Source organism: Mustela lutreola, chromosome 15 (assembly GCF_030435805.1).
Source record: "Mustela lutreola isolate mMusLut2 chromosome 15, mMusLut2.pri, whole genome shotgun sequence".
Lineage (NCBI taxonomy): Eukaryota > Metazoa > Chordata > Mammalia > Carnivora > Mustelidae > Mustela > Mustela lutreola.
The window spans coordinates 33,172,592-33,185,694 of NC_081304.1; the positions used below are offsets into that span (position 1 = coordinate 33,172,592).

Sequence of the window (13,103 nt, forward strand, 5' to 3'; positions counted from 1 at the left end):
TCTAAACAGAGCCCAATGTGGGGCTCTATCTGACCCCCTAAGATCATGAGCCAAAGTCAACGGACAGATGCTTCACCCACTGAGCCACCCAGGCGCCTCTTACATGATAATCTTCATTCTGAATCTTCTCTTCCTCTTCTTCATCCTCTTTGACCTCTCTTGTAGCAGCTGTAGTAGGACCATCCTGGAGAAGCATATCAGTGCATGACACAGACTTCTTAGCACGTGTCTCAGGAGTATCATCATTTTGGGGGCTAAGATGATTATCTGGTGGTGACAAATCTCTTGATTTCTGAGTTCGAGACAACTCAATAGTAAGTCTCTTAAAATAAACAATAACAGCACAAACAAACATGAGTCAAAAGCAGTGTTTCAATGGCACAGTAAAAACATTTTAGGTAAAAAAATATATATCCAGATGTCCTAAAACCATTTTTCAAACCATCTCTCTCAATCCCTCCTAGTTTTATAGAAAAATCTATGACAAAAAAACCCTGCCCCCCACTTTATTCTCATTTTGCTTTTCATATCTAGCCTAAGTTACATATACAAGAGCAAACTGTACAGTAAGTACGAGCAGTTTTAAACAATATACTTATCCTGAAACTTTCTCCAAGTATGTACTCATTCATACTTTCCTCCCTCATCTATTAACCTTTCTCAGCACTCCCATCCTTCCACTCCATTTCAATTTCCACTGGCAGAAAGAAACATTCCTTATATAATTTAGTTTACCACTATAAGATAAAAATTCCTTGTCTGATCCTCCCCAGGGCTCAATTCAGCAACAGTGAAAATTCAAGATGGGATAATTTTCAATTTTTCTATAGCTTAGAATCCTTTAAATTCAAGATAGCATGGAAAAGAGAAAGATTCAAATCACTGAGGAACACAAGAAGTTTACCTCAAATGAGAGCAGCACTGTCCAAAATGTAGCTTTATACAATGATAAAAATGTAATATACCTGCAATGCCCAATACAAGCACTTAAAATGTGGCTAGTGCAACCAAAGAACTGATATTTAATTTTAATTAAGTTCACACAGCCACACGTGGCTAGTGGCTAATTGAACTAAGAGTGCAAAATTAGAGGCTCAAAGGTGGTATGTAGATGGAGAATAAGGTAACTGGACTTTTCTACAAAATTACAAAAGAGGAATATCCAAAATCTAATCACAAGTGTAACATGCCAGTAAGACTATAAATATAAAACACTAAACTCATAAGTTTTTTGGTTACTTTTTTTTTTTTTTTTTAAGATTATTTATTTATTTATTTGACAGAGATCACAAGTAGGCAGAGAGGCAGGCGGGGGCAGGTGCGGGGGGTGGGAAGCAGGATCCTCTCCAAGCAGAGACCCTGATGCAAGGCTCGATTCCAGGACCCTGGGATCATGACCTGAGCCAAAGAGAGAGGCTTTAACCCACTGAGCCACCCAAGTGCCCCTTTTGGTTACCTCTTTAAGGTTATTTATTTGTTGGATGTAGCTGGCTTGTGCAGCTTCCAATTGAGTAATATACCAATGCTGGTCCCGGCATTTTTGAAAGAAAGTTGGTGAACGAACCTGAAACCTTAAAAGAAAAGCTGCACATGAAACATGATCCAAAAAGTAAAATATTATCAACCAAGCACTGAATCTGTAACTATAAATTTTATAAAAATTATAATTTTAAGTTTATTTGATTACAATGCTAAAATTCAACATGAACTCAGAGCTGCTGGTATTATTTATACATATAGTTTACAAATTATAATGACATAACGTCCTGAAAACTTATCTTTAGGTCAGTTGTCTAAACACAAAATACCCTTTTCTAAAGAAGTAACACTACACATCATGAGTAAACTCCCAAACTACTAAAGCATATTTATTATAATAATCTAGATCAAATACCATGTTGATCATGAGTTGGGAAGAAGACCATGCCATGCAGGAAAGAGGAAGCTAATGCTTTCTTTCCCCCTTTCTTACTTAGGTCAAACTCAGACAAAAATAGGCAAAGTCTGTTTTAGACTGCTCTTTTTCTTTCGTACTTTCATCTCATGCTCCTGTATTTCTTCCTCCCCAGCAGAAAACAAAAAAGTACCTTAAAGGGTCAACTACGTGGAACTGCTTTACTGTCCCTCAATGAGTTGCATGCTCTAAATAACCTATATTCCTATCCCCTCCAGATAGCAGCTTAAAATCAGCTCTCCATCACAATATGGCATATTGCAGCTTGGGTCAGGGAAAAAAAAAAAGTATATTAAAGGATTTTAATAGATAAATAATAGCATCTCAATCTATTCAGAGTTATCTTTATTTTCATTTGTATTTATGTATTTTTTGGTGGACAGTGAAACAAGGTTTATTGAGCAATAGCAAAGTGAGAGTACAAACCTCCCAAGGAGGGAGGGGACACAAAGGGGATGCCTTATCTGTACTTTTAAAACCCAGATACTTACTAATGCAAAAAACCCTATACCTATGTCAGAAAAGTGAACCTGAGTCTATTCATAGTGGAAAAATCTATAGCAATACGCAAAGAGGTTTCTAAAGAGTGGAAGAGTCCCAAAAAGCAAAACTAACTTGGAAACCTACAAATCATCTTTCCAGTCTTGCCACCCTTATGTTAAATATCATTCCATTTTTTGTAGGATTTTACTAGCTAGTATAGGAGTCTACTGACCATCATCTAGAGTTATCTGCAGTGGATAATGATGTTCAGGCAAAGACACTCATGCACTGGAGGACAGAGATTATTCACTCAACCAATACCCTAAGGGGATGCTGCCCAGTCAGTGTCCATTGGTAAGATTTTCACGAGGACATTATCTTTGAATGACTAATGAACTATAGTCAATTCTGAACATTAGTGGGTCATTAAAACAAATGCAAGCATGAGGTAACATTCCTTAACTTTCTGATTTAACAAAAGGAGAATAAAATACATACTCTTTTATATATAGTTACAGAAAAACCTTAACTTACTTAATTATTTGTCAAAAAGAGAGAGAGAGAGAGAGACAGACACAAGTAGGGGGAGTGGCAAGTAGAGCACACAGAGGGAGAAGCAGGCACCTGGCTGAGTATGAAGCCCAGAGCCCAATGTGGGACTTGATCCCAAGAGCCTGGGATCATGACTTGTGCCAAAGGAAGATGCTTAATGGACTGAGCCATCCAGGAGTCCCTGGTTTTTTTTGTTTGTTTTTGAAAGTATACTCCAGGGGCACCTGGGTGGCTCAGTGGGTTGGCTCTCTGCCTGCCTCTCTGCCTACTTGTGATCTCTCTGTCAAATAAATAAATAAAGTCTTTTATTTTTTTTAAGATTTTATTTATTTGTTTGACAGACAGAGACCACAAGTAGGCAGTGAGAGAGGGGGAAGCAGGCTCCCTGCTGAGCAGAGAGCCCGATGTGGGGCTCGATCCCAGGACCCTGAGATCATGACCTGAGCTGAAGGCAGAGGCTCAACCCACTGAGCCACCCAGGTGCCCCAATAAATAAAATCTTAAAAAAATAAAAAAGTACACTCCAGGGGTGCCTGGGTGGCTCAGTCATTAAGCGTCTGCCTTTGGCTTGGGTCATGATCCCGGGGTCCTGGGATTGAGCCCTAGATCAAGTTCGCTGTTCTGTGGGGGGCCTGCTTCTCTCTCTCCCACTCCCCTGATTGTGTTCCTTCTCTCGATATCTCTGTCAAATAAATAAAATCTTTAAAAAATAAAAAAAATTTTAAAAATAAAATACACTCCACATCCAGTGTGGAACCCAACTCGAGGCTTGAACTCATGACCCTGAGATCAAGACATAAGCTGAAATCAAGAGTTGGGACACCTAACTGACTGAGCCACCCAGGCACCCTTTATTAACTTTCTAGTAAGTACATATAAAATTCCATGAGAATCTTAAATTGAGATTTAAATTTTCAGCAATTTCTCATTAAATAAATATTATGAGTAATAAGATAATTCAGAGCCTCCTCTCCACAAATCCTATAGCAATTTATTTTCTACTGCTATTTTAGCACTATCTTGTAGAATAAATAGGCTTTTTTGTTTTGTTTTGTTTTTTAAAGATTTTATTTATTTGACAGAGAGAGAGATCAAAAGTAGGCAGAGAGAGAGAGGGAAGCAGGCTCCCTGCTGAGCAGAGAGCCCAATGCAGGGCTAAATCCCAGGACCCTGAGATCATGACCTGAGCCGAAGGCAGAGTCTTAACCCACTGAGCCACCCAGGCGCCCCAGAATAAATGGTTTTATCTGCCCAATTTATCTTGAGTTCCCTGAGAATAAAATCGATGCCTTATTCTTAATATTAACCCAGTGCCAAGCACAGACTCAGTCAATGTTGCTGAATAAGCAATAATAAAACATCAAAACAGGACTCTGTTCCTGTCCTAATATTCAAGTCTAGTAGGAAAAGTTTTGTTATAAATAAAGACGGCTTAAAAATAGAGACTAGAAGTTGGGCTACACTGAGTTAAAAAAGGGAAATTATCACACAGATTACCACCAAAAGATTCACATTAGTATGACTCCAATATGGGGAGGACTAAGACTTTGGTATTTGGTCAAAGTGATGGTTGAATAATTTTGCAATCCTCTCTACAGGGAAAGTGTGGAATAGCAACAAATTATTTTTTTGGCAAATAATTTTTAAAAATACAAAAACCCTGAAAGGTTATAAAATGGAATTAAAATAATTCCCCCAAAGACAAAAACATCAATCTTTTTTTTCTACCCTGAAAATGCAATAATCTTTTTTCACTTCTTTATTCTCCCAGAAAGGTTATGAAGAACACACACTAATAAAGTTTAATATAACAGCAACTCATACACCACCCTCTAGACCAAAGAGCTCAGAATAAGAGAAATTTAAGAGTAGATCAATCACTTCCAAGGAAAATAGCTTTGAAAATTGTTTTGATAGTAACTTAAAACTATTAAAACACTGCTCAAAACATAATTGGATCTACTTTTTTAATACTCAAGTTCTCATTTTCATCATCCAGATTAAAATATCATGTAATGGGGGCATCGTGGTGGCTCAATGGGTTAAAGCCTCTGCCTTCAGCTCAGGTCATGATCTCAGGGTCCTGTGATTGAGCCCTGCATAGGGCTCTCTGCTCAGCAGGGAGACTGCTCACCACCCCCACCCCACCTGCCTCTTTGCCTACTTGTGATCTGTCAAATAAATAAAATCTTAAAAATAAATAAATAAAATATCATGGATGATGTTCTAAAATGTCTGACTTATAAAGGATACAACATTAAACAGGGCTGTTGTGGTTTTATAGTTAGCATTTACATTGTCCTTTATTGCAAATAATACCCCAACTACTATCACTTAGTTTGTTTTCAGCAATTTTCATCTCTATTTCCCTACTTTTAATTTGCTGTTATCTAGAAAGGACTGAAAATTATTTTGTGAGTTTAAGCTTGTAAAACCAGTCACGCAAATATATAATGTCAAGTGAAAAAAATAAGCACTTGATCCTTATTTTTGTATTTCCAAATGCTAAGGTTGACAGAAGTTCACTAACTAAATGTCAAACACATTTCCAAATTATATTACTAACTACACAGGGCTTCTGAAATAAAATAGTTAAAAACATAATAAGATTGGGCGCCTGGGTGGCTCAGTGGGTTAAGCCGCTGCCTTCGGCTCAGGTCATGATCTTAGGGTACTGGGATCGAGTCCCGCATGGGGCTCTCTGCTCAGCAGGGAGCCTGCTTCCCTCTCTCTCTCTCTGCCTGCCTCTCTGTCTACTGTGATCTCTCTCTGTCAAATAAATAAATAAAATCTTTAAAACAAAACAAAACAAAAAAACAAACATAATAAGATTATAGTTAGTATAAATTTCAATATTCATCTCTGTTAAATGAATAAACTTTTTTGAGACAGCTAAAACACATGCACAAGGTTGAGTAGTCAGGAAGGGACAGAGGGGGAGGGCTGGTCCTAAGCAGGATCTACCCTGGGTGGGGCTTGATCTCACAACCCAGAGATCATGACCTGAGCCAAAATCAAGAGTCAGATGCTTAACCAGCTGAGCCATCTAAGCACCCCAAATAAATAAGCTCTAAAATAAAGTTCTGATGCAATTATTACCGCATGATAAAAACAATATCAAATGTTTCTTAATACCTTAAAATCACTGTATCATTTTGTCGATTCAAGTATCCTTCATTTGCAAGTAAATCTAAACGGAAAAATCTATTATAACCCCAGCACTCTCCAACTTCAAAGTCAGATGCAAATTCTCGAATGATATTTTTGGTAGGATCATTGCAGGACTGATGAACCATCTCTACACGATATTCGTATCTAAAATTGAAAAACAAACTATTAATACAGAGTTAACAAACAAGAAGACAGACATATCAAAACATTAAGTAGGTCATTAAGTTATTACCTGAGAAGAAACTTATTGATATGTACAGTCACTTTTCTTTCAGAAATGACTGTATCATTTATAAAGACCCAGTTTTGTAAATGGGCTACCACAACATGATTGGCACTAGGTCCTTATTTCCTTTTAAAAATGTTTACTAATATAGCAGGTCAAGTACTACCTCAAAAATAAATAAATTTTGTATAAAACAGTACTTTCAAAGTTACTTTTGTTTTAGCAAAGCTATATATTTTTCCATGTATTCATTACCTGTATTTCCTCACATATAAATATTCTGCCATTTCCACTAAGGTTCATCCCCATGCGATTATAAAGTAAATAATAAATTTTAAAATACTATATTATTCCAATTCAAGTTTGAATTAATTGTGCTCAGAAATTCAAGACAAAAATAAAAAAATTAAAAAAAAAGAAATTCAAGACTACAAAATTTTCTAACTGAAAACAAGTATACACTGAGAAATCCAGTATACTCAGATTTCTGTAACTTTTATTACATTAAACTCCAATGTCTTCAAACTCATTTTTATTAAGAAAGCACTCTTATTTAAAGAAGACAAAAAAATGAAAAAAATAAAGATAACCAGAAGGAACACTCGAAAGTCATAAAGCTTTCCTTTTTGGTGGAGATATATTTTTAAAAGAAAAACACAGGGCGCCTGGGTGGCTCAGTGGGTTGGGCCGCTGCCTTCGGCTCAGGTCATGATCTCGGGGTCCTGGGATTGAGTCCTGCATCGGGCTCTCTGCTCAGCAGGGAGCCTGCTTCCTCCTCTCTCTCTGCCTGCCTCTCTGCCTATTTGTGATCTCTCTCTGTCAAATAAATAAATAAAATCTTAAAAAAAAAAAAAAGAAAAACACAAAAGCTTACAACCTGCTATTTCTGCTGGCAAAAGTAAGTAAAAAAACTGCAGCTCTTTACCTATAAATGTCAGATGTAAGAATTTAAGTACTGTCAAATGATTTTTATATTAATATCATTCACAATACATTATCAAGATTGATGGCACAAAGAACTAACCAATATGTAAGTTGTGATATTTTGTTCACTTCAATTTTAAGGAAGTCATGAAGCTAGCTCTGTAGTATAAAAGGTACCATTAAACATCCAGAAATAAACCCCAACATCCATGAACAATTGTTTTTGACAAGGATGCTAAGATCATTCAATGGGAAAGAAAACGTCTCCTCGACAAAAAAGGTGCTGAGAAAACTGGATAGCCACGTGCAAAAAAGAATGAAGCTGAGCCCTTAACTAATTCCATATACAAAAATTAACTCAAGGGGCGACTCGGTGGTTCAGTGGGTTAAGGCCCCCGTCTTCAGCTCAGGTCATGATCCCAGGGTTCTGGGATTGAAGTCCTATCAGGCTCTGTGCTCAGCAAGGAGCCTGCTTACCCCCCAACCCCTCTCTCTGTCTGCCTCTCTGCCTACTTGTGATCTCTGTCTGCCAAATAAATTAATTAAGTAATTAATTAATTAAACTCAAAATGGACCAATGACCAAATATTAAGGGCTTACAACTACAAAGCTCTCAGAAGAAAACAGAGGGGTAAATCTTCATGAACTGACCGAATTTGGCAATGCATTCACAGATTTGATTCCAAAAGTATGAACAACAAATGGCAAAACAGATAACTTGAACTTTACAAAAATTTAAAACACTATACATCAAAGGACATTGAGAAAGTAGAAGGACAAACCTAGAAAATGGGAGAAACTACTGTCAAATCCTACAAACCATCTGATAATGGTTTAAGCATTCAAAATATATAAAGAATTCCTATAACTCAACAACAAAAAGAAAGCAACCCCATTTAAAAATGGGCAATGGACCTGAATAAACATTTCTTCAAAGATATGTAATGGTCAATAAGCACATGAAAAGACTCTCAACTTCATTGATCATTAAGGAAATGCAAATCAAAACCACAATGAGATACCACTTCATACTCACTGGGATGTCTCTAAAATACAATTAAAAATGGAAAATTATTAAGTGTTGGTGAGGATGTGAAGAAATATGAACTCTCATACGTTGCTGGTAGGAACACAGAATTGTATAGCCACTGTGCAAAAGCTTGGCAGTTCCCCCAAAATGTTAAAAATACAAAATTACCATATAACCCATCAATTCCACAACTAGGTATACATTCAAAAGAAAGAAAAACATATGTCCATATGAAACCTTTACTGCAGGATTATTCATAACAGCCAAAAGTTGGATACAACGCAAACTGTCCATCAACAGATGAATAGGTAAAAAAGTATATACATAAAATGGGATATTATTCAGTCATATAAAAGAATGAAGTTCTGGTATATGCTTTACATGGGTGAACCTTGAAAACACCATGCTAAGTAAATAGAAGCCAAACACAAAGGTCCCATTGTAGGATCTTTTATATGAAAAATTTAGAATAGGAAAACACACAGGAAAAAAAAGGAGTTGTAGTTATCTCGTATAGGAGGAGAAAGGAATAGGGATTGTTTACTTAAGGGGTATGGAGTGTTCTGGGGTGATAAAAACATTCTGAAACTAAAGACCCTGTAATGTAAATAAACTAAATTCCACTGAATTGTATATTTTTAAATGGTTAACTATGTGTTATGTAAATTTCACCCCTAAAAAATTAACTTTTTACTTTTATTTTTAAAATGAGTAGTGAAAAACTCAAAACACAAACAATCAAGAATATTGAAAATCTGTGTGTGTTGGGGGGAGACACATTAATGCAAGTTGTCAAATATATCCAGAATCGAAACAGATTAAGAGTTTAAAAGTGAAAAGTCACTTTGTATGAAAAACCATATAATGTTTGAAAAAAGATCATTCTTTTACTGGCATTAGTTCTTTGAAATCATAACAGATACAGACCCATGTTTCTAACAAATGTGGGAATTAATCCAAGTTAAATTAGTTACAAAGCATCTCAACTCCAATCTTAGATAGAACTAAAACCCTAAATTTGAATATTCCAACTTAAATTCTTTTCTTTATCAAACCGAAGATCCAAATACATATGACAACTGTTAACTTAAAAATTTTAGTATTATTACATTTACTCTCTCAGGGAAAGTTCAACACTTTCTTTAAGCAACTCAAAGAAATTCCCCTCTTAGTCTAAAACAAGGCACTCCGCAAAGACTGTTAAAAGTCAATTCCAGAATGTCACTCATATGCAAATTTTCTCTGAAGGCCTATATATGTGTATGCTAACACACACCTGTAGAAAGATACTTAAGCATAATGAAATTATGAGAGTACCTCTGCAGCATCCCAGATGATATTAAAATCTACTAGATAATGACACAACGATTTAAGATGTTATTCCATATTTTGGCAGTTAAACTACTGTTCAACTCTAAAATTCCAAAATTAAATGACATTTTAATATTAATGAAGAGGTACTCAAACTCTTCTCTAGGCTTACTGAAGTGTTAAAGAGAATTAAGAGATAATAAAATGTCATTTTACCAGAATAGAAAGGTCTCACTGAGGTAGTTAGATAATATCTAACAAATATACAAATCTTTTTTTTTTTTTTTTAAAGATTTTATTTATTTATCAGAGGGCGGGGGAGAGAGCGAGCACAGGCAGACAGAATGTCAGGCAGAGGCAGAGGGAGAAGCAGGCTCCCTGCTGAGCAAGGAGCCCGATGTGGGACCCGATCCCAGGATGCTGGGATCACGACCCGAGCCGAAGGCAGCTGCTTAACCAACTGAGCCACCCAGGCGTCCCCAAATATACAAACCTTAATATTTATTCAACCTTATTCTCCTGAGTAATACTTCATTTTCATTGATAATGTTATGGTGTTTGCAAGACCATGTAAACTTTAAGTTCCTGTAGTGTATATGGTCAACAATAAAAGAACAGAGATGAAATCAGTACCAAAGGCAACAAAACTATCACAAAATCTACATTATCAGTAAGACAAAAAGGAGAAACTTCCTAAAACAAGAAACAGAGGTAGATCAAGAAATAACTTAATCAAGAGACAAGGAAAAGCCCAAGATTTAATGGTAGCAACAGGGACGTGAACAAAATCCTGCAGTCACTGAGATTCTTATAATTCTGCCCGTAATCAAACACTTTCCAACCAAAACGGCTGATTTGAGAGAATCAAACGGAGCCCAGTACTTAACTATACAGAGATACCCCCCCCCAAAAAATCTGGTTAAACAGACTGCTGCTGAACAATGCTGATCTTGAGTGAATAATTTAACTAAACCATCACTGTATTACCATCTGTGAAATCGGACTAATAATATAACCTATAGCTCACAATATGGTAAAGCAAAGTGAGTTATGTAAAACACAGTGCTTGGTGCAAAGTATATATTTAGCAGTTAGCTACTATGACAACAATACAGGTGAGTCCACTGTTTCAGATCATATAAGACATCTGGAGCAGAGCTATAAGTAAAACATATTTCCAATTTTCTTCCCGTATTACTAACATTACTCATAATTTGACTCACCAGTAGCGGCAAGAATATTCTGCATTAAGGTTAGTCTATGCCAGAGGTTGTTTAAGTATAGTTCGTGTACCCCTGGCGGTCAGTTCCTGTATGATCCTTTTAGGGATCCAAAATGTCAAAACCATTATCGTAATATTAAGTTGTTTGTCCCTTTCATGTGGACATTTGCACTAATGGTACAGAAGAATGGTAGTTAAAGATGTCCCAGTAGTGGGGTGCCTGGGTGGCTCAGTCAGTTAAGCGGTTGCTTTAGGCTCAGGTCATGATCCCAGGAGGCTCAGCCTCCTTCCTCAGTGGGGAGCCTGCTTCTCCCCTCCCTGCCACTCCCCCAGCCTTAGCTTGCTCTCTCCCTCTGTCAAATAAATTAAAAAAAAAAAAAATAAAAAGTACCAGTAGTCATTATATTATTCAGTGCTACACACTTTCAGACAGGGAAAAAAATGCCAGTGTCTCTCAGGAATGCCTTTGATGATACAATACAATTGTTAACTGTTATTAAACCTCAACTCTTGGTATCACAAAATGGGAAACGCTATACATAAAGTACTTGTTCTGCATAGTGATGTACAATAGCGATCTTGGGGAAATAACTGAGTTGCAAGTTCATTAGCCACATTTTTTTGGTGAAACATCAAATGAAAGAAAAACAAACAATGGTTATTCAGCTGTAGATATATTTTCTGGACCAAATTAATTAAGGAAAAAAAACTGCCAGTATTGGCTGTCGATACACAGGTTGACAAAACACAAGCTTTCAAATAAAAAAATCATAATTCTGAACAATTTGTATGCGTTACATGAGCTTAAAAAGCTTTCTAATACTTCAAGACTCTCCTGATAAAAATGGTAGTATGAGTGAATGTAATTCTTTGATATCACATAATGAAATGTGTCAAATGCATATTTAGCAAACTATTATTTTCCAAATGGTTAATAATACATGAGCAATAGATCCATTCAAAGTGCAGTCCAACAAAGTTTTTATTGTTATTAGGGTTTATTTTAGTAAACAGCTTTGTTATACTTATAAATATAACAAAGAAACCTGCACATATTTGAAGAGTATGATTTGATATAAAGTATACAATCTGGCAATTTATATGTGTATGCACACACACATATATATCCTCATGAAACCATCACCACAATCAAGAGACTACGGAGAGATACATCCTCTCCCAGTTTCCTCTGCCTTCTGTACTTCCTTCCCTCACCTTTTCCCTCTACCTAACCTCGGCCCTGTCTGTCCTTCCATCTCCAAACAACCTGCATTCTGTTACTACAGATCAGTTTGCATTTTTCTAGTTTTACCTAAGTGGAATCATATACATGCTCTTTAACTGTCTAGTTTCTTTCATGAGTAATTTAAAAGGCATTCATGTTGTTGCTCGCATCAACAGTTCATTCGTTTTTAATGCTGAGTGGTATTCCATTGTATTCACACACCAAAATTTACCCATTCAGCTGTTGATGGAAATTAGGGTTGATTCTATTTTTATAAACAATGATGCTGTGAATATTTGCATAAAGGTCTTTGTATGGACATACAGTTCTTTTCTCTTGGGTAAATGTATAGGAGTAGTTTATTGGTCATGGAATAAGTGTATGTTTAACTCGTTAACAATCACCAAATAGTTTACAAAACTGGTTGTATCATTTTACCTTCCCAGGAGGAATGTTTAAGACTTCAAATTTTTATATATTCTTGCCAAAACTTGGTATGATCTTAATTTTAGCCATTCCAATGAGATATAGTGGTATCATATTGTTTATAAATTTCCATTTCCCTAATAATTAACACATTAGGGTATATTGGTATCAGATTGATTGTAAATTTCTATTTCCCTAATGACCAATGCTATTAATCATCTTAAATAGGCTTATTTTGCCATTAGTATATCTTCCTTAGTGAGGTGTGTAACAAATGTTTTGTCCACATGGAGAAGGGAGCTTGATTTTTATTGTTGAGTTTTGAGAGTTCCTTATATATTATGGATAAAAATCCACACAATTTGAAGAAGAGAACTTTATGGTTTTAATGAAATCTAATAAATGTATTCTTTTATAGACTGTGCTTTTGGCTTATAACTAAAATATCATTGCCTAACCAAAGTCACAGATTTGTTTTAGAATTTAAATCTAGGATTACAGTCAATTTTCAGTTTGTTTACATATGTAATATGAGCTATGGATACGAGTTTATGCTTTTTCTGTACAGATATCCAAGCA

The 13,103-nt window shown here is 35.9% G+C and overlaps 1 protein-coding gene across 8 annotated transcripts in view; it reads right to left on the reverse strand.

Annotated features, from left to right (window-relative positions):
* The window catches only part of TRIM37 (tripartite motif containing 37), a 150,942-nt gene that overhangs the window by 84,565 nt on the left and 53,274 nt on the right, over positions 1–13,103 (reverse strand). For all 8 annotated transcript variants that reach the window (XM_059149320.1, XM_059149318.1, XM_059149324.1 and 5 more), the window contains 3 exons: positions 6,125–6,304; positions 1,457–1,571; positions 104–322 (listed from right to left, as the gene is read on the reverse strand). In XM_059149320.1, the coding sequence (XP_059005303.1) occupies positions 104–322; positions 1,457–1,571; positions 6,125–6,304 (514 nt within the window). The remainder of the gene's footprint in view (positions 1–103; positions 323–1,456; positions 1,572–6,124; positions 6,305–13,103) is intronic.